The sequence below is a fragment of the Dicentrarchus labrax genome, unplaced genomic scaffold (assembly GCF_905237075.1).
Source record: "Dicentrarchus labrax unplaced genomic scaffold, dlabrax2021, whole genome shotgun sequence".
Lineage (NCBI taxonomy): Eukaryota > Metazoa > Chordata > Actinopteri > Moronidae > Dicentrarchus > Dicentrarchus labrax.
The window spans coordinates 28,130,971-28,151,472 of NW_026136714.1; the positions used below are offsets into that span (position 1 = coordinate 28,130,971).

The 20,502-nt window shown below is 39.6% G+C and overlaps 1 protein-coding gene across 1 annotated transcript in view; it reads left to right on the forward strand.

Annotated features, from left to right (window-relative positions):
- olfml2a (olfactomedin-like 2A) overlaps window positions 1-20,140 on the forward strand; it is a 29,397-nt gene extending 9,257 nt beyond the window's left edge. Inside the window, exons 2-8 of the mRNA XM_051422302.1 lie at window positions 4,781-5,044; window positions 7,151-7,258; window positions 7,379-7,555; window positions 9,618-9,864; window positions 13,642-13,938; window positions 14,134-14,319; window positions 16,905-20,140. Coding sequence (XP_051278262.1) covers window positions 4,781-5,044; window positions 7,151-7,258; window positions 7,379-7,555; window positions 9,618-9,864; window positions 13,642-13,938; window positions 14,134-14,319; window positions 16,905-17,509 — 1,884 coding nt within the window. The 3' untranslated portion in view covers window positions 17,510-20,140. The remainder of the gene's footprint in view (window positions 1-4,780; window positions 5,045-7,150; window positions 7,259-7,378; window positions 7,556-9,617; window positions 9,865-13,641; window positions 13,939-14,133; window positions 14,320-16,904) is intronic.
- Window positions 20,141-20,502: the final 362 nt, after the last annotated feature.

Consider the following 20,502-nt stretch of genomic DNA (forward strand, 5'->3'; position numbering starts at 1 on the left):
TTGCTATGCAGCAGTCAGTGTTTGGCTGGGGTTGAACAATGCGGCTCAGCAGGCCCGTAGGCTAAAAGAAGTTTAATCTGCTAATCCACTCTGTTTTCATGTGGCTGTAGGATTTGTCAACCTGCTGCCTTTTCGCTTGACATGGGTCAGGATTCGCCTGGCTCTGCACACAGGAGTCCTGCCCCATATCAGACCCCCTCACAGTATGTCCTTGGTAATGGAGGGGAAAGCACACCCCCTCCAAAACTTCTCCCATCACTCAGCCTGCATTCCTTCACTAATGAGCCTGTACTACCTCCACCAATCCTCACCCTTACCTTCAGCCCGCTGCCGCCCCACTAAAAGACTTCCCAAATTAGAATTGAACCTATGGAAAGCCAACATGACCAAATAACAAAGTCATAATTCTAACTAAGTTTTTTTCTGGCATTCTCATGCACTGTAAATTGCTCTATCTCTAAATAATATAGTATTGTTTTTATACACGTCATATTTAAAAGGGTACTTTAGGAATTTCCTCCTGCACTTCTGTAAATTTAAATCTGATATATCCTGACCTTCAGTCCCAAGTATAGGTCAAGCTAAAATTCTACATTTCCCATAATGCAACTAATAGCATCTTTTTATCTAAGCCAGAATAACAACATCCTGAGAGGTATTGTTTAAGGTTTAACAAAGCTCCTTCAGAGCCCCAGAAGAAACTATTCACCTGCTGTGAAGTACACCCCATGCTCAGAAAATTACTGGGGGGTCCCTTTATTGTAGGCAGGGTCAAATCAACATTAGCTGCTGTACTATTGTAAATACATTGTACTCTACTCTAAATGCACTCATAAATCATATGCAGTAAAGATAAATACATTAAAATATCTGTCCATTCCAATGGATAGAGAATTGGAGTAGCACAAGAATAGTAAAAATGACGATAAATAGTTTTAAGAGACATTTTTTTCAACAAAAAACATTTATGAATGGTTAACTAATATCAATGAATAAAGTGACACTTTAAATCACATTGCATATACATATTGTATTATTTAAACCAAATGAAAATGAAAACATTTCAAATGTGATTATTTATAGAAAGTTTACTGTGGTGAATATTGTGTGTACATAATCAAACAGGATGCATTATAGAATGTTTCTATTATTAGAAAATTAAATCAGAACAGTCAGAATAAATCTAAACAATATTTTCATAATCATTTCCATATTTACCTTCTGTGACAGTCAGATTCCCGCCCATTCCTATGGACAGATTTTTTTGAAAACATCCTGAGTAAAAGCTACAAACCTTTCATATGATATTTTGACATGAACAAGTAATATAACATATCATGTTTACTTTAAATACAGTTTAAACACAAATAACAATAGATTAAAATGTGCCTTATGCTTCTTCCTTGCCTCACGGTCAGCCATGCTTGAAAAGGGGGTGTGGCTCTAATGCAGTCCACTTTAGCTGATGTGGAACACTGTGATTGGCTCATAGACATTCAATCAAATACGTCTGCATTTAGGTGGAGTCAGGTGACAGTAATCATAGAACATCAGACATCATAAACAAGTTATGTCCATTGGAATGGACGGGGGTTCTGAAGATATTATAATTTTTCATTTTTAAATATTCATTAATCTGCTTAAGTAAATTTTAAATATCTATCCCATTTTCCCAGTCCAAGGTGATGTGTTCAAATGTATTTTTTTGTTGAACCAACAGTCAAGAATACAAAGATGTTCAGTTTACAGCGATATAAAACAGAGAAAGGCAATGGTCTCATTTGTGAAAATATCCACAAATGAGACCATTGCTCTTCATTGATAAACTATAACTAGAGATTTATAGACACAACCAGGAGGACTTTTCCTTTTATTGACAAACCTTACAAAGAAAGAAATGGTCACCATTTTGGACTGAATTGAAAAGACATTGGTTTACAGGGTTAATTTATATCCCTCTCAGCTGGCATCTCAGTAAATCTTTAACCTGAGTCTCTACAATGTGTTCTTCATATTCTGAGAATACTACCTCAGAATGTACCACATGAGGACATCTCTGTGTTGCTGAATTCTCTCCCTGATAAAAGTGATACCACATGTGCACCCATCCTGTGCTTTATAGAGGTCCCTAAATCTCTTTAGGGAGAGATGACAGTCCAGACCTCCTTCAACACATGATCCAACAGCCATGACTCCAAATGATGGAACTAAGCTCTCCAGAAGTAAGGTACATCCCATGAACTGAATCTTGATAGCCAGTGAGAAACCAAACTATTACTATAAAAAGCTGCATTAATGTGAACATGTAATATACAGTACGTATTGATACATAAGAGTCTTGTCTTTTCAGTCCTTCAGTCTTTTCAGATGTCTCTATGGTGTGTGCTGACGGTCAGACAAGGTTTTACTACAGTGAGACTTTAAAGTGACCTGACTACACCGTATGATTTGTTATACAGAACCATCTAGAAAGTTGTCCTTAAAATAGTTTGGAAAAGGGCAGGCAAAAAAAACTCGGCAACTTATTGGATGACTGTAGTCAGTCGGGAGTAGAGAGAAAAAAAAAGTTCCACGGAGAACAGCTTTCAGTGCCATTCTTTGTCCTGACCAAGTGTGAACCTATCGTGACGTTACCCATTGGTTTGTGGAGTATCGTTTTGTAGCCTCCAGTTAGGCGTTTTGGCCGCTGCCATATCAGTAAAACAGAGCCAGCGCGAGCCAGCGGACGTGACTTTATTGTCTATTTTAATTTAAATTAGACCATAATTTACTAAATGAAATAAAACTGTCAGTAAATAAAACTGTTTACTGAGCTCATAAAGGAAGTGTCAAGTCGGCTCATTCTCTATTCAAGTGAATGGGATCGGTGTGTTATTGAAGCCAATGGTGCTGCCACCTGCTGGAATTTCATGGGTGCCTGTGCTGTGCTTTTGTCACAGCTCAGACTATGACTGACCTCAAATTCCATGACTTGTGGAACATTTGTTTGAACAAATCCAGTTGAAGAACCCTGATTTGTTTTGGTTGTCTGGGTGAAATCTTGCGTTGGCTCTTCAAGGAGGAGTTTTTTGTTTTAGTAGGATTTATAGAAAATGCATTGAAATTAAGACCAAATATCCAACATAATAAAGTCATTTTGTTCATGAAGTCGGGCAGCTGTGGTGCAGAGGCAGAGCGGGTTCTCCCTTAATCGGAAGGTTGTTGGTTCGATCCCCGGCTCCTGGTGCCACATGTCAAAGTATCCTTGAGCAAGATACTTACCCCCGAATTACTCCCGATGCTGTGCATCAGTGTGTGAATGTGTATGAATGCATTAGTTTCTGTTGGATGGGCTTTACCATCACTGAGTGAATGTGTGTGAAAGGGTGATTGTGGCAAGTAGTGTAAAAGTGCTTTGAGTGGTCAGAAGACTAGAAAGGTGCTATACAAGTACAGGTCCATTTACCATGAAAATTGGACCTTTTGGATTTGTGGGACTGTACATTATGATTTGTCATGTGGCCATCCTGGCTAATGTTGTTTAGTGTCTTGTAAACCCATCACAGAATGATGCAGACACTTAAACACTTAAATAAAATAAAATCTGCAATGTGTCTCCTGTTTCTCTCCTCTTTCCTCTTACCTCTTTAAGCCTCTGGATACATGTGACTGTTTTGCCCAAGTTGAAACATCTCAATCTCTTCACCTCCACCTACATCATTAGTACAAAAGTACAAATTTGTATCCCATTGTGTGTTTGCATGAAAACTTGCTTTACTTTCTGTGGTGGGAACTGTTAGATCTCTGTTAATAACTGTTTAAGCTCTATACGAAAAGTGTCCTGAGATAACCTTTGTTAGGATTTGGTGCTATACAAATTAAACGGAATTCAGTCTGAAGACACCTTTATTCACATCACTTAACAGCAAGGCAGCTACAAAAGGCCATTTTCAAGAACACAGCTGTTGCAAAAACCAATCTACAAATCTAACCCAATAGGTTTCAGTGTCTTGAACTAGCCCACCCTTCACTGTGTAATTTTAACAGACAAAGTGGAGAAATTCACAGAGCTCTCAGTAGATGTCAGCCTGCCAACTCACTACCACCACCTGAACATTTCATCAACCATGCAGTAAATCTGTGCAGTTGAATTCTTGTGTGAAAGCTATTTCCAGTGTTTGCCATGCTGCACTTGTCTCACATATGAAGAGTGCAGAATGTCTGCACAGGCTGCCATATATTGCTTCCTGTTTGTTAAGTAAGCCATGACCACGGCCTGCCAGAGCTCTGTCATCATACATGACTGCCAAAGGCCAGCTGGTGATGCAGGAGTCTTGTGAGTTATGTTTGTCTCTGAGGCTTTGCTCTGAGTCACACCAGCTAACATTCAAAAGAGGGGAAGCATGTGGTTATTTTTCAGGATCACTTTCCTTCCCTTGTTTTTGTTTCCCTTCAATAAAAAAATGATTTATTATTCGTAGAAGGCCAGCAGGGGATAGACTGATGGAATAGATGACTGGAAGGTGGAAGGACAGCTCAGTATTTACCTTAAATAAATAAATTGCGACACTTTTGGATTTTGGGTTTGGATAAATATACAGTGAAAATTAGGCCGTGGATGTCCACACCTAATATGTTTAATCATTGTTCTGGTTTACAATAGTACTGCTATAAAAAGACATTTCCACTTCATGCATCTAAGAAAAACATATGAGTAAGAATAAAAGGACAACATAACAACTTTCAAAATACCAATTTTCATTGGATATAAAAATGGGACGATTCACATTCTGTCTTCCAGATCTTTGGGGAGACTGAGCCTGTTCGGATGACGTCAGAGGGTTCAGACTGCCGCTGTAAGTGCATCATGCGCCCTCTAAGTAAGGATGCCTGCCTGCGGCTGCGGAGTGGCAGTGTACGTGTGGAAGATTTCTACACGGTGGAGACAGTCAGCTCTGGATCCGACTGTAAGTGCTCGTGCACGGCCCCGCCGTCCTCCCTCAACCCCTGTGAGAACGAGTGGAAGATGGAGAAGCTGAAGAAACAGGCCCCAGAGTTACTAAAGGTAAGGAACGATGAAACTTAAAGCCACTATAGTATGTAGAATATTTTTGTGATCATAGCATCTTACAATAATCCTATGTTTTTTGTTTTTAGAAAAGGTAGACGATTCCTGCTTACATAAATTTATTGCTTTGCACCCAAAAATCATCAAAGGACTGTCATGAATTAGCAACTGCACAATAGTGTTGGATATATTGTATATACTATACTATTTATTAGAAAATTTGTACTTTAAAGCTCTTGTTTGATCAAAATACAATTGCTAATTCATAACAGTCTTTTGGTGACTTTTCTGGTACACCAGACAGGGAACAGTTTTTAACAAGAAAAAAAGCTCAAAAGCCCCACTAGCACCAATGTTTATTACAACACAGAATAAAAAAAAGTTTCAGTTTCCCCAATCGGCAACCTCTGTGGCTGCATTTCCTCTTATGGCCACTTCAGGCTGGTTCCAGAAGTGAGTCAATCTCTATAAAGCCCCATATCAAAATGCTTTACAGCAGAAATAAACGTGTTCACAGCCTGGTACAAAAATCGCGGCTCTATAGTTGTACAGGGGGTGAATTTCTATATAGTTCACCTGTTTAAATTACATTAAGGCTTAAAGTTATGCATTTTTAAGGGAGTGCTGTCTTTGAGTGACAGGTGGGTGCCATCACAGGCAGCTGTTTTCAGTAACCAGGCTTTACACAGCCCACCTCAACTCCACCCACGCTCCATTTCTTTTCCTATTTTTGGATTAGTTGGGACCCAGCAAAGTCAGGACTGAGCCGACCACACTGAGCTTTACAACGGCTCTTCAGAAAAACTTCAGTTTTTATCTATACAATCTATGGAATATCCTCAGCAGATTTCAGTGCAGTATACCCAATGTAATGTTTCTTATGTACAAATGGAAATGGTGGCACTGAACAGAAAGGTCAGGGAGCCACCACAATAATTTGAAATCATCTTCTGGCAATAATGAATACCCATACAAAGTTTAACACCTGCTCTGGACCAAAACACTGACATGAACTAATACTGTAGAGCTAATACAATAAAAGTCAGTGAACGGGAAAAAATTACTTTTTAAATAATTCTTTGAATCAGTTTTCAAGAAAATATGCCAAACATTTGCTGGCTCCAACTTCCCAAATGTAACGATGTGCTGCTTTTCTTGGTCTTATGTGACAGTAAACTAAATATCTTTTGGTTTTTGGACTGTTGGTTGGACAGTACAAGCAGTATGAAGGCATCTTGTTGGCCATGTTTTACTATTTTCTGACCTTTTATTGACAAAATTATAAATTGAGAAAATAATTAACAAATTAATAATTTCTGAAAATAATTGATAGCTGCAGCCTGACAATACTGCAGTCCTCAAACCCAGCCACAAAGGATATAGTCACCATTACCACTTTCATACCTCCATATCAGCACTGCAGTAAGATGAACTCAACATAATAATCCATAACCTGTGGTTGGAAATTGAATTAGGTCATTAGAGAAGGAAATGTAATGAAATTTAGAAGTGATAAAGACAAATACAACATACGCAAACACATGGATACAATCTGTAAAATAGTCAAATGAATGAAAATGAATACCCTAGAACTCTTAGTGCTTGTAAAAAAAAAAAAAAGCAATCAGTGACACGAAAGGGCCCTCCAGTTTAAAAGCATAGAGGGTCATTCTTCAACTCTGACCGGGCCTTAGTTGGATGTCATCTAACATCTTTTGTGAACACGTCAGCACACCACTGCACATACCTAAAACATTTTTCACAGGCAGGAAAAGCACGCTATGTACCATATGAAACAAAAGGCAGTTCCAGATGTTTGATCTGACTCCACTTTACACTATAGATTAACCCAGTAAATCTCTGAAGGAAACCATCACATTAAAAAGGAAAGGTCTAAATTAATTAAGATGGACTCTGAATGAACCCCAGGCTCAGAGCACTGGGCTGCCTATTGAGCAGAGTGGATGTGTCAATAGTGGTAATCACAGCAAATGTTTTTGAGGGCACTTACGCTATTACTGCAGTTGAACAGAGGCACATAAAGCTGTCAGGTTTGTGTTCAGGAGATGGGGAATAACACTAGTTCCTCTCCTTTTATGGCAGCTCCAATCTATGGTGGACCTCCTTGAGGGAACACTTTACAGCATGGATCTAATGAAAGTCCACTCCTACATCAACAAGGTGGTCTCTCAGATGAACACCCTGGAAGAGGTAGGCGAACAACCAGACTCATGTACTTCCTCATATCACTATATTCAAAGGGTTGCTAGGAGACTTTTCTGTCATTGAATGAACAGTCATAACTGTGATGATAATGATTTTGTCTTGCAGACAATCAAGACAAACCTTACACGAGAGAATGACTTTGTTCGGGACAGCATGACAAGCCTGACCAACCAGTTTAAGAGATATGAGAATTACTCCAACATTATGATGAGCATCAAGAAGGAGATCTCCAGCCTCAGCCTGCAGCTGCTGCAGAAAGACTCCTCTGAGAGCAAAGCACAGGTGGGAAGAAACTCTCAATAGTTATACTAGTAATAGTAGTTGTAAGATTAGCAGTACATCACAAATGGTGTGTTAGTCAGCAGTGTAGAAGTTCAGTCTCAGCTTCAAGTTTCAGTCTCAAGACAGTTTTTCTATTATTATCTGCCTCACTTTTTATAGTCTTTGGTCCACCTACCAGCAATTGCATTAGCTTCCTATTTACAGGTGTGAGAGTGGTATTCATCTTCTCATCAAATTCTCAGCATGAAAACAAATAGGCATACATATAAATGTCACACAATTTATTTAAATTTGCTATAACAAATATTTGTATATTTACTGGATAATGATTAAAATTGAATGGACCACATGGTTTTGAAATGGTCACTTGTGATAAACTTATAGAGAATTGTCACCTGACTGCAGTTTCCTTCAGCTCACAAATGTACTGTTTGGTTCAGTCCCACTGTGCTCATCAGCATCATAAATGTGCTTCTCCTGAGCACTGCACATCGGGACACAGCTGTAAGACAAAGGGAAGACCTAAAGCCCCAAATCATACTGCTGTCTTTTACAGTAATGTCATGTAATGTAATGACAACAAAACAAGTATCAAGTGTAGCAAGTGCAATACGTATATTTCCAAAAGTCACAGAACTGTGACCACACATTATCCATGATGCATATAAAGGCACAAGCACACACACACAATCACACACACAGGCACACTCACAGGTACATATCTTCTCACAAGGATGCACACACACAGAGCAACAAGCACACATGCATGCACACATAGTCACAAATACAGATACACACAATATTTGACATACAACAGCTTGTGATTGAAAGTGCTGAATAAATGTGTTGTTGTTCAATGTGTTGTGAATTGACTGAGAAGATGAAACAAAAACAAATGTATAGGTTTTGTTTATATTAGTTCTAAATGGTTCATTTGTAGGACCACAGGTGTGATTCCAAAAATGTACAATGCTTTCAAAACAGATGTTTCACCAACCCTTTTCATATCCCACTCTGTGCATACCCATCAATAAATTATTTTTTCACTATAACTATTGAAAAAAATATTCAGGTTTTATTACATTTTTCCACTCGTAAATGAGGCCTAATTTTGTATATTTGACTAAAACTGACCATTATTCCTGGAAAAAAAGATGAAAATTATATATCAATGTGTTGGTCTTGACTTTACCTAAAAAGGTGAAAAAATAAATAGCTAATCATTTTTTTCTACACTAAAAACAGTCTAATACCATCGGGTCTTTTTTGACCCGGGAGGACTAAAGTTCCATGGTTGACGGGAGGACTACACAAGGGTTGAAGGCGATAATGTCAATATTGAAAGCTTGTTTCCACTGCATGAGCAAGAATTACTGTAGCTGTAGCATTGTGCAAGAATGTTTGTTGTAATCATGACTAAATAATGGAACATTAAGGCAAGTTTCCACCTGTTCCAATCACAATTTCAAACTTTTATGAATCCAAAAGGACCATACTGAATATTCAAAGTTATATCACCACTGATTGTCACTATGAAAAATAAGACAAAAGTGTGAACAATATTGAATGAGTTTTGTTTGTTTTTGGACTCGAAACTGTTGGACTTGGTCTTATCTCTGACTCCACTCTTGACTACAGTCCTTCTGTTAGTACAGCTACAACTGTAATGCTTTCGGAGCAGTAGTAATAGTGTCAGCAGCTGTTCTAGTTGTAACATTGGTAACATTATTAACAGTAGTAGTAATAGTAGTGTAAGGTTATTAGGGCAGTGTATTGGAAATAATTTGGCAATATGATACATTTTACAATAATGGGGTTCCAGTTTAATATATTGCAATATATTGCAATACTGTAAGCTAGGCTGATACAGCGTTTTTGGGAATCAACACAATATCACAAGACAAAATAATGCAACACAATATTTTTTGAAATTGAGACATTATCAGTATGTATATCACATGTCACACGTCATACTTCAATACATTCGGTTTGCAGTTTCATAAGCGTAGTCAAGCCAATCTTACCTAGTGTCCTGACATAACCTGAATGCCCATTTTTACAGGACACTAATGGAGAGAAAACCAAGGAGGCTGTAAAAATACCCAACAAAAAGACCCCTGGAGCCAAACCCCCACCCAAACCACCCAAAGAAAAGGTCGTAAAGCCCAAGAAAGAGGTCATTAAACCTGGGAAGCCGCTCAAGCCTGACCCTACGGCCAAAGCCAAGGTGGTTGGCAACCAGCCTGGCGTGGTGAGGGGCATCACATACTACAAGGCTGCCAAGAACGATGAGGATGAGCACAGAGGAGGTGAGAGTTTTCAGCTTGGCCGGGACTTTCTGTATACTCTCCCAGCATAGTGGTGTGTTCATAGAAAGCCTCTCTCTCTGAGCTAAAGCAAACATTGTGCTTGCACTTTAGCTGAGTTTGCACTCCCATCTGTGTGCGATCATCTGTGTGTGATCCACTCTGGGTGCTGAAAATTATCCAAATTAGTTTCTTCAGCAATCTAATCTGACCCCACATGGCACCTTGCTGGATCAGGATCAGAAGCCAGAGAGTCACAGAGCCAGATTCAAGATCTTAATAAGCTGGATTTAGCTTCCAGTAGAGGACAATATAAAGCGTTTCTGGGAATGTTGTTTTACACAAGTGTGAGATAAGACTGTAATTGTCTTGCAAACTTTACACTTAAGTGCAAGGCAATAAAACAGGGATCCATCGCTGAGTGGCACACAAGATCACCTCAATACAAGATTTATTTCGATGTTGTTTTTAGCAAAGCTGGCCTAGTCAGCGCAGGATTGGATTGCTGGTGCGCGTTCAACGAGCAGGAAATCCAAATCTTTTATTGACAAATTACATGGAGCTGATGGAATGCTGTCTCAATGGAGTGCTGCCATGTCCATGACATGCCTCAGCTTCACTCCTCCCAACAATGCGTGGGGACCCTCACCAAGGCTGACTCCTTCCAATCCTCTTTAAGTCTAGATGAGTGAATAGGCATGCTACGTTTGCACAGAGCACACAGCGCTGTCAGACCGTGTGTTCTGCCACGTATGTGAATCTCAGCAATCCGGCCAAGAGCAGGATGCAGGAACTTTTATTAATTCAAGCAAGTATGATACACCTGAAATTCCCCTCATCAAATTTAGTTACAGTGACACACGGGGAGATGCCCAGTGTAGTCACAGTTCTCTGCTTTAGGCCACTGAGCAGCTGAGTTGAGTTACTTGCTCAGTGGCATTAAGTTGTAGAAAGATAGGAAACATTTGCCTTACCTGCCCCCACTTCTTTTACCAGCCAGCAACTTGAATGAGTAAGCATGTGGCAGCAGTAACCTAGAATGAATCCTTACAACCTCTGTATAATATTGCTGGATAGTACAGCAATACGTGCAGATTGTTTCGAAAAGTCTGCCCTGCACTACCATGCAACTAGAATGCAACTTTGACAATGTTAAAAGCAAATTCAGTATTCCTTTGTTCATCTTCAAAATGTTCCAGTGTGTACGATGTAGTGACATCTAGTGGTGAAGTTGCACATTGTAACCAACTCAATACAACTCAACTTCCAAGTGTGCAGGAGAAACTATGGGGGCCACAAAGCTCGAAACCATGAAAGTCCCTATGTAGAGCCAGTGTTTGGTCTGTCCGTTCTTTGCTACTGTAGAAACATGGCAGTTCAACATGGCCGACTCAGTAGAAGAGGACCTGCTCCCCCTGTAGATAAAAATGCTCATTCTAAGGTAACAAAAACACAAAGATTCTTGTTTTCAGGTGATTATACACTAATGAAAACATACCTATGAATATTATATCCTATTTCTGACAATAGATACTCCAAAATGTTGCACACTGGACCTTTAAAGACTGTGGTATTTTTGGTATTCTTTTATATTTGGAAAACCGTTAATGTCAAGCATAAAGGATCTGACACAAAGATTTTCCTTTAAGATATCTCACAGGATCAAAATGGTTTAAAAGGGTCTTTGATCTGTAAAATAGTAAAGTAACAGAACTAGTACAATGTGCTTCCCATCTGCTTTACTGGATGCAGATGGATGTCACGTCTGTTAATGATTAGCTGACTTAGTCCTCTTTCATGCACTCTCAACGTAGAGTCATTAGCTCAACTCAACCAGAAATACAATAGTTGTAACAGATTTGTTTCTTTGGTTGGTTTGGAAATTGGTGCTACATTTACAACAGACAAGAGAGGCAACAGTTGGACCAATATGTTTTTTTTAATTAAAGAAATTAAGTGTTTTACTGAATTTTTTTCCAAAGCCTCTGCAAAAGCATTTAGAACATCATAGGCAAAAAGCTGCCATGAAAGAAGTGAGATGCAATGAATCGTAAACATGGAGAAACGTTGCACACTCAAACAGCAGGCATGGATGGGATGCCTGGCCCCCCAGCTGCCTTCCCTTTTAAAAGTAATGTGTTAAATGTAGAAATTAATTTAATGATCTGTTATGGCCACATTAAGTTAAATAAGTACACACGTATTTGGAAATATGTATGAAAATTTGAAAATAAAACAATGTATTGATTTCTAACGCCATTTTTAGATATTTCTATTCAAAGCTTTACTAATGTGTCACAATAATGTTTTTGAGTTCAAATATCTTCAATTGGGTATGCAATCATATATTTCTTTCACCCTTAAAGTCTCCATGCCACCCTCTGAATGTCCCATTAATATTTCTCTGGATCCCCCGGTCACACAGTCTTGCCAGTGCCAGTGGCATTGATGGTGTTGCACTGAAATGCACATGAAAAGTGATAGAGGTACTAGCTTGGTACAAAGCCCAACTCTAACAACTTTGCACACCAGGCCAATTGCTCTTAAGCTGGTGTGATTGTCACATTGTCAGAAGTTACAAAAACTGTCAGACAAAGAGTGTCAGATTGTTACAAATGTTGGTGCCTGTTTTTGCAGTTTGAATGTTAACATTAGATAGCATTACTGGCACAGATACTGTATAACATTGCAAAATTTGTATCTTCTATCTTCATCTTTTATTTATAATTACAATTTGTCACAGTTTTCATTTTCAATATTTCTGTTTTTTATTTAATTTTAGTCCCATTTTTATTTCAAATAACCTTGTGAATTCATATTTTTAGGAATTTGTTTTCACTGAAAAAATTAACACTGGCAGTTAGACGATCTGACAAACACTTGATTTCAATCATGCTGAGACCTGAACACTCTCCAATGAAACCCATAGATACAATGAAATCTTTTCTTAGGTTGCAGCTGCAATGCAAAAACATTTTTTGAAACGGATTACATTGAAAATTTAACACAAACTCAATTTTGTAAGTTCAAAAAGATTCTTGATGAAGCAGCTTTTATTAGTAATTTTAAGTGACAACTTACTTTTGTAAGTAACAGTAACATTCCTGATTGAAGTACATTTTACTGGGTATTTTGTTTTCACAGTACAAATACAAATACAAAATTAAGTCAGTGTTAAATACTAAAGCTACTCCATCATGAATGTTTTAACTTACCAAATTGAGTTTGTTTTACTTAAAAAGATTATTTTAATGTAAATCTCTTTTAAAACTAAATGAACTTAAATTGAAAAACACTTTGATGCATATTGCTCCCATTCTTAATTTTTTCTATTAAGAATTACTAAGAAAGCAGAACAGGCTGGGTGAGGGAGGCAAGAAAGAGAAGAAGTTCAGAGAAGAGGGAGGAAGCTTTTTGTTCTCTGTGTGCCGCATTGCTAATGTGCTTCCTTTGATGTGAACTTCTGGAACACAGCAAATTATAATATTTCTTCTGCTATCGAGGAGCCATATGCTGTATCTACCATCTACTGAATTAAAGGTTTAAAAAGCCTTTTTAAAAGACACTTGAAAGACAATTTAGAGACAATGTCCCTACACACTACTGGATCATGCTGCCATAATGTAACCTTCACTACCAACAAGAAGCAGCTTGTTCAGCTCTACTCTCCTCTGATACCACTCAGCCATCTGATCTTGTATGGGCATCTGCTACTAACTGTGTAGAAACTTAGATTTTTTGTATTTGGTCTGACTGCACACTTCCTCCCCTCCCTACCAGACCATTCTGCCAAAACATACACGGTCCATCACATCACAGAAAACCAGTCAGAGGAGGGAGGAGCTGAAATTGTCCTGGAAACCGTGGAGGCCACTGTGGATGAACCCATTGTCACCACTGCAGTTCCCACCACTACAACTACTGCCGCCACCACCACCACCACAACTACTACCAGCACCATCACACCCACTACTATCACCACACAAAGTACGCCAGCTTCTGAAAGACCAGCTCCAACCATTGTGCTGGTTCTGGACAACTCCAACAACAACAGTCGGCCCACTCTCCACAGAGCAGGTACGTGCTAGATATCCCTCTGTGAAAGGGCTCTGTATTCTGTTGCAGGCTTTGACTGCAGTGACAGAAGCCAGTTTAGCAGCGTGTGGGTTTACTCTGCTAAGAAATGTATGCATGAAATCGATTTAAGACCATATTAATGCAAGTCATTCTCTCCAAGGCGTACATGCTGAATGTTCTGCTTGTTTCTTCCAGGGAAGATCCTCAACTGTGAGGGGACTGTAGCGTCCATTGAGCAGCCAGAGAAGCAGCACAGTTATGGGCGCAATGAGGGAGCCTGGATGAAGGATCCTCTGGCTAAAGACTCCAAGATCTACGTAACTAACTATTACTACGGCAACAACCTGGTGGAGTTCCGCAACCTGGACAACTTCAAGCAAGGTGTGCTTCAGTTGGGTCTTTTTACAACGCGCCATTTACCCACCATTATCCCTAGACCTAAGCAGTATTTATGTTTAATGGAAGGGGTTAACAGGAGTGCTGCCATAGATTAGTGAGGCTTAGGTTTTGATTCTTAGTTCAATGTAGGATTTTACCTGTTGTTGGCACCAGGCCTGGAATTTCATCATTTTAGGAGCAAGGCCACTTGGCTGTTTTGTGTTGTCCATTTTTGCCCTTGATGGCGCTTACGTAATACAAATGTATTGAACATGATATGATACATTTGTGTCCTGCTTTAATTATATTCACCTCAGTAATTGTTTCACTTTATTTTGATACACAGCAGTAAATTAAGGTTACATCCTCGTAATTTCCCCTTGTCTCAGTACTGAAAAGACCACTTTTGTACAATTGAAGTCTCATTCACTCAATGCGGTAGAGAGTGGAGATAAGCTGTATGCTACTTAAAAGTAGAAGAGAATTTAATTTAATTCTCTGGCTTCCTTTAAGTTGTCTTCACTGTCACCTACCTCACCTTACAAACAAGCTGACTTATCTATTCAGTTATATTTTTGAGGAAGTGCATGTCAGCTACGGCATGGCCTACAGCAGATGTTTTCAAACTGTGAGGCTTTGAGGGGGATACAGGAGAGTTGAATGGGGGGTTTTAAAGTGTGTTATATGGTTTTGGCTGACTCAGCAGCTTCGTAAGAGGCTTATTTTCAGTGTTTACAGACCGACACGTATCTTCACTTTTACATCTTTTTCATCATCTAACTCCAAACACCATTATTATCCCAACATATTGGTCTGACTCTAGTATCACCCCGATGTGTTTTCTCTAATAACATCATTGACACTGATTCATGTTGATTGTTCTGTGAGACTGATGAGATCTGTGGAATGCAGGTCTTGGTTGTTTTATGGCTCCAGTGGGTGGGAAAATCAACTCCTTCCACATCCAAATCTACTGAGGAATTGGATTACACTCTCTAAGAGAGTTAAGATGATCTCCCCTCGTAGGACCCAGCTTGTTGATCTAGATGTGTTTGGACAATGGGCTTTCTAAATGCACTTACATGTGAGGCGTCCTGCTGTGCGGTGAGCTCACAGCTGTGTGCGGATGACTAGGTATTTGGAGTGGCGGTGATGCCTGCTGTTCCCTGACATGTGCTCTGGCCTTTTCTTTGAACTGGGCACAGTGGAGAGGGATTAGGAGTGTGGGCTGGCCTTACGGATGAGGACGCTGGGGGTGGGGGTGGGGGTAGGGGGTATGCTCTACTGCACGTTGTTTTTGTCCTTCACTGGGCTTCCCATTTATTATCATTATCTAAATCACACTTCCTGAGGTTGGAAGGTTAGGATAGCAGATAGGATGTGATTAGAAAATGACACCTACAGTACATAATGTGTTTGCTCAGGAGTGAACCACTAAACAAACTTTGTCACTGTCACATGAAGCCAGTGTGTACACAGTCTGGCATTATGAAAACATTGTCATTGGCTCTATGAAGGGCACAATATCAGCTTAGAACACACTCTGGCCAATGTATCCAACTCATAATAAGTAAAGATTAATGTATAAATAAGCACATCAGAGGGGTCTTGAGCATCCTAAAGGGGCTGGCAATTATGACCAGCTTGTCATGTACAGTATTATATTATATACAGTATACAATAGTACTTACTGTATTAAAGGCGGTTGACCAACACATTAATCATTTTATTTTAAGCTAAATTTACCACATGTTGGCCTCTCAGGACTGTCTAGCAGAGCTGTTTTGGGGGGAGGTCCAAGTCAAGTCTCAATGAATCATAAGAAAATTGTCAGTTGCAGTTCTTTCAGGCCTGAGCATCTTAACAAAATTTGAACTGTTTCCTTTCAAAGTTGCATTAATAGTGTTGCTTGCATAGCTGCAAAATCTTTCAGTGCATGGGAATATTCAAATGTTATGTATGGCTATGCAAGGCATACCTGTGGCTGTCTTGCTTTTTTATGTTATGGGATGTTATCATGTCATACTATTAGGTGTTTTTGCTTTCAATAATGCATTTTATTTATAGGCACCTTTTAAGTCACCCAATGACACTTTGCAAAACTAGATAAGACAGATAAGTCTCAAGGCGAGTCTTCACAGGGTCTTTAACAGGTGGTCCAAAAAAGGGGTCGTGGACCACGACCATTGACGAATTAACATTAACATGAATCCAGTTGACTGTGGAGTATTCTGATCATGGGCTGTAGGTTAGACCTTGTGAGATGTCTACCATATTTTTGAAGGTTTTGTGAAGGGATATTAGAGTCCTGGATTGTGTTTAGGGCTCATTGTGGTCCTGGCAGTGCAGAGCCTGAAAATCCATTAGTGTTTTTTTGTGTTGAGTTTGCCTGAAGCGGATGAGAAGGATAGATGGCTTTTCTTGGAGCCACAATGGAGCAGTCACTGATGATAATTGATGGAGGCAGTTGCATCAGAGGTGAAACAGTGGTCTGTTTTGTGTAACAGAATGTGTTCATTGGCAAATAAGAATTGAGTTTTCACCCATGCTTTATAATAAAGCTAACGTAATATTCTTTTTTGTTGCAGGCCGATGGAGCAACCTCTTCAAACTACCTTACAACTGGATAGGCACCGGTCATGTGGTTTATAATGGAGCCTTCTACTACAACAGAGCTTTCACCAAGAACATAATCAAGTATGATCTGAGAATGCGATACGTGGCGGCCTGGACGCTGCTGCATGACGTGGTTTACGAGGACACCACCCCCTGGAAATGGAGGGGCCACTCGGACATTGACTTTGCAGTGGACGAAAGCGGCCTGTGGGTGATCTACCCCTCCGTGGACTACGATTACAACCAGCAGGAGGTGATAATCATCAGTAAACTGGATCCCGGAGACCTGACATTGAAAAAGGAAACAACCTGGAGGACAGGTCTCAAGCGGAACTCCTATGGGAACTGCTTCATCATCTGTGGTGTGTTATACGCCGTCAATGTCTACAACCAAAAGGAAGGTGAAGTAAACTATGCTTATGACACGCACACCAACACTGAAGCCATCCCACGCCTGCCCTTCACCAACGAGTACGCCTTCACAACCCAGATTGACTACAATCCCAAAGAGAAGGTTCTGTACGCCTGGGACAATGGCCATCAGCTCACATATCGGATTAACTTTGTCGACCAGTGAGTACAGCTCACAGCAGGACTGCCAGTGTGGCACTTTAATAGAAAGAAGAAGCTCCGTATTTGACAGCCTTGAAGCAGTCATATTGGACTCAACAGGACAAAGGATGGACCTACACCAGCCTTCTATTACCAATGCATGCGATTCAAACATCTGACCTCACAGTGTACCAAACATACATGCCTCAAATGTGTATTAGGATGTTACTGTTACTGTCAGTAGAATGGACAGCGGACAGGAGGAAATAATCTCACAGGTTGAGTTAAAGCTCATCAGACAGAGCTTTAAAAAGTGGAGAGTGTTCTTTTACAAAATGTCAGCTGGCTGGCTAACGAGCAGACAGATAGATGCTATAAATGGTAAGTTTAAATTACAGGCAGCATTTGTAACAGATTTATCACTAGATGTCATTTTGGTAGTTTCTGAGGCCTGAAAAACCAAATCTGGGCAGAGACATGAGCAGTGGCTGAGTGAGATGGGCTCACATCAGCCAAGCAGATACTTTCCCAAACCTAAGTCTTAATATCTTTTTAAAGGTCCAGTGTGTAACATTAAGGATTGTTTATTGTCAGAAATGGAATATAATATTCATAGGTATGTTTCCATTAGTGTACAATCACCTGAAAATAGGAATTGTGTTTTTGTTACCTTGAATGAACAGTTTTTATCTAAAGAGGGAGTGAGTCCTCTACTACAGAGTCTGTCATTTTGTCACTGACTGTAGGTGATTTTGCGTGTTTGGCAGCCACTGTAGTTTCTCCCTCACATTTGGAAGGCTGAGCTGTATTCAAATGGTTGCAATCTGCAACTTCACCACTAGATCCCACTAAATCCTACACACAGGTCTTTTAAACACTTGGTTGGAACTCTTAAAGCCCCCTCCAGTCAGAAATCCGTGTTTCTTCTTGTCCCTACAGTGTGATGTTTGAATGATGTATGTGCAGAGTTTGACACTAGAAGGATGTTTTCACATTCATCTGCTGCCTACCAGCATGATTTGTGACATCACAAATAGTTTGGAAGTCAGTCCTGGTCCAGTATCAACTTGTACAGTGTGATGTAGAAACTTGAAGCCACCAGTGCACATCCACTGAGAATGGACTTTACAGTGAAGGAGGAGATATCTTGTGTCCAGCAGGAAAACTTTAGAAATGAACAACATTTGCATATTCTGAGATTTTAATGTGGAAATAGTAGACTTTTTATATTTCTTAATGCATGTCTGGAAGGGATCTTTAGGTTTTAGGTTAAAGGCATACTATGCAGTTTTCCGGTTTTGTCAAACAGCTACCCCTAGAGTCGCTGCGGAGTACTTGTATTTAATGTTAACTGTCGTGAATACCACTCACCAGAGCCGTCTCTATATACGGCTCTGCGTCTCTGCACTCACGGCCTGATCCCCTCCCCCCTGTATACCGGTACATGTTCAGTAGGATGGAAGCGTCGGACATCGACCAGGCAAAGATAGACTCCGAAGATGTCTACTGACCAGGTAACGTCTGAGTGAATGCCTGCTAGTGTCTTCCATTGAGGCTGCTTCTTATGTCGCTGATGTATGTGACGTCGCTGTAAAGCAATTTGTGATTATTGCAAGATTTGGCAGGACGCCACCTTTCAGACTTGCATTGCTGGTTCTGCCAACGGCGTCCCTCTCCTGCTTTGCTATCGGGATGATTCGCTATACTACGAGTTTGTTTACCATCGAAATGACTTCGAAGCTGTTATATTAAGGTAAAAATCTTGCATAGTATGCCTTTAAGATAATCAAACTAGCTGACCTATTAGTTAATGTATATGTAATGTATTTAGCAACCATCACCAGGATTTCCAATCTTAGGTACCTCCACTTTTAGCTTTTGCCTTTTAAGTGCTTCAAATATTTTCACACAGCTAGTGTTATTTAGCCCCGCACCCCAACATTTAACTCAACCAGTGAGATTATTTCTGCCTCCAGAGTAGTGAGAAATGTTTGTAAAACTAAACTGTCAGCTAAGTATGGCCCATCTACTCCATCCTATCACCAAGCACTTTGATCATAAATCTGCTTTGATTATTATTCCGGCCTCATGATGCTTCCTGTCTCTTTACCATTGATGTTGTTTTGAGGGATGTGTTGAACATAATATGAACTCCAAAAAGAAGATTTTTTTTATATATATGTACATGAATTCCTTTTACATTATCATACAGCGTTTTTTCTAATTTCCTGCATCTTGTTAAATCTTTATGTTGTTGAAGAAAAGTATGCAGCTTTTGTATTGTTAATAACATTTCCAAAACCACTACATTTGTTGTAATTATGAAGTATTTAAATATTTTCACAGTATTTCACACATTATTTTGACAGTACTGTGTGAGGCACATAATGGCAATGGTAAGCTTTAAGACTCACTTTTTAATGTTGTTTTGGTCTTGTTAACCATAAAAGTTTCACAACCACATTATTTTTGCCTTTGCTTGAATTATCAGGAGTGTATTGTTAAGTTTATTCATAAAAGGCGTGCTGATTGTAATAAAATAATTTGCAATTGCAAGGTCTTCATACATAAATAATAATGCCATTAAATGTAACACAACACTTGAAACCAGCTGTGTGTGTCTGTGCTATGAAATAAAATTTCCATTATAAAAGTCTGTTGTGAGCCTTATAAGTCAATCCGCAGTGACCCAATAAATGCCACGGAATAGCATGGCAACCTTGTGTTGAAGGGATGACGACCAGTGACTCAGATCTTCTGATTTCTGGATAACAAAGCTCTCATGAGCTATGTTTGGTTCTGGGGTAAAGGTCGTTACGCTCTGCTTGATTTCAATCCCAAAATACGCTAAAAGGAGCAGCCGAGGGTCATGGTAATAAGGGCAGGGCTGCCAAATTTCTTGGCCTGGGATATGAAAACCTTGTACTTTAGCTCCAAGTCATGCAATTCTGGAGGGACAAGGATATTGAAATATATCAAGAGCTGAATGCTGGGTGTGGTAGGTCCACGCATGCGGTC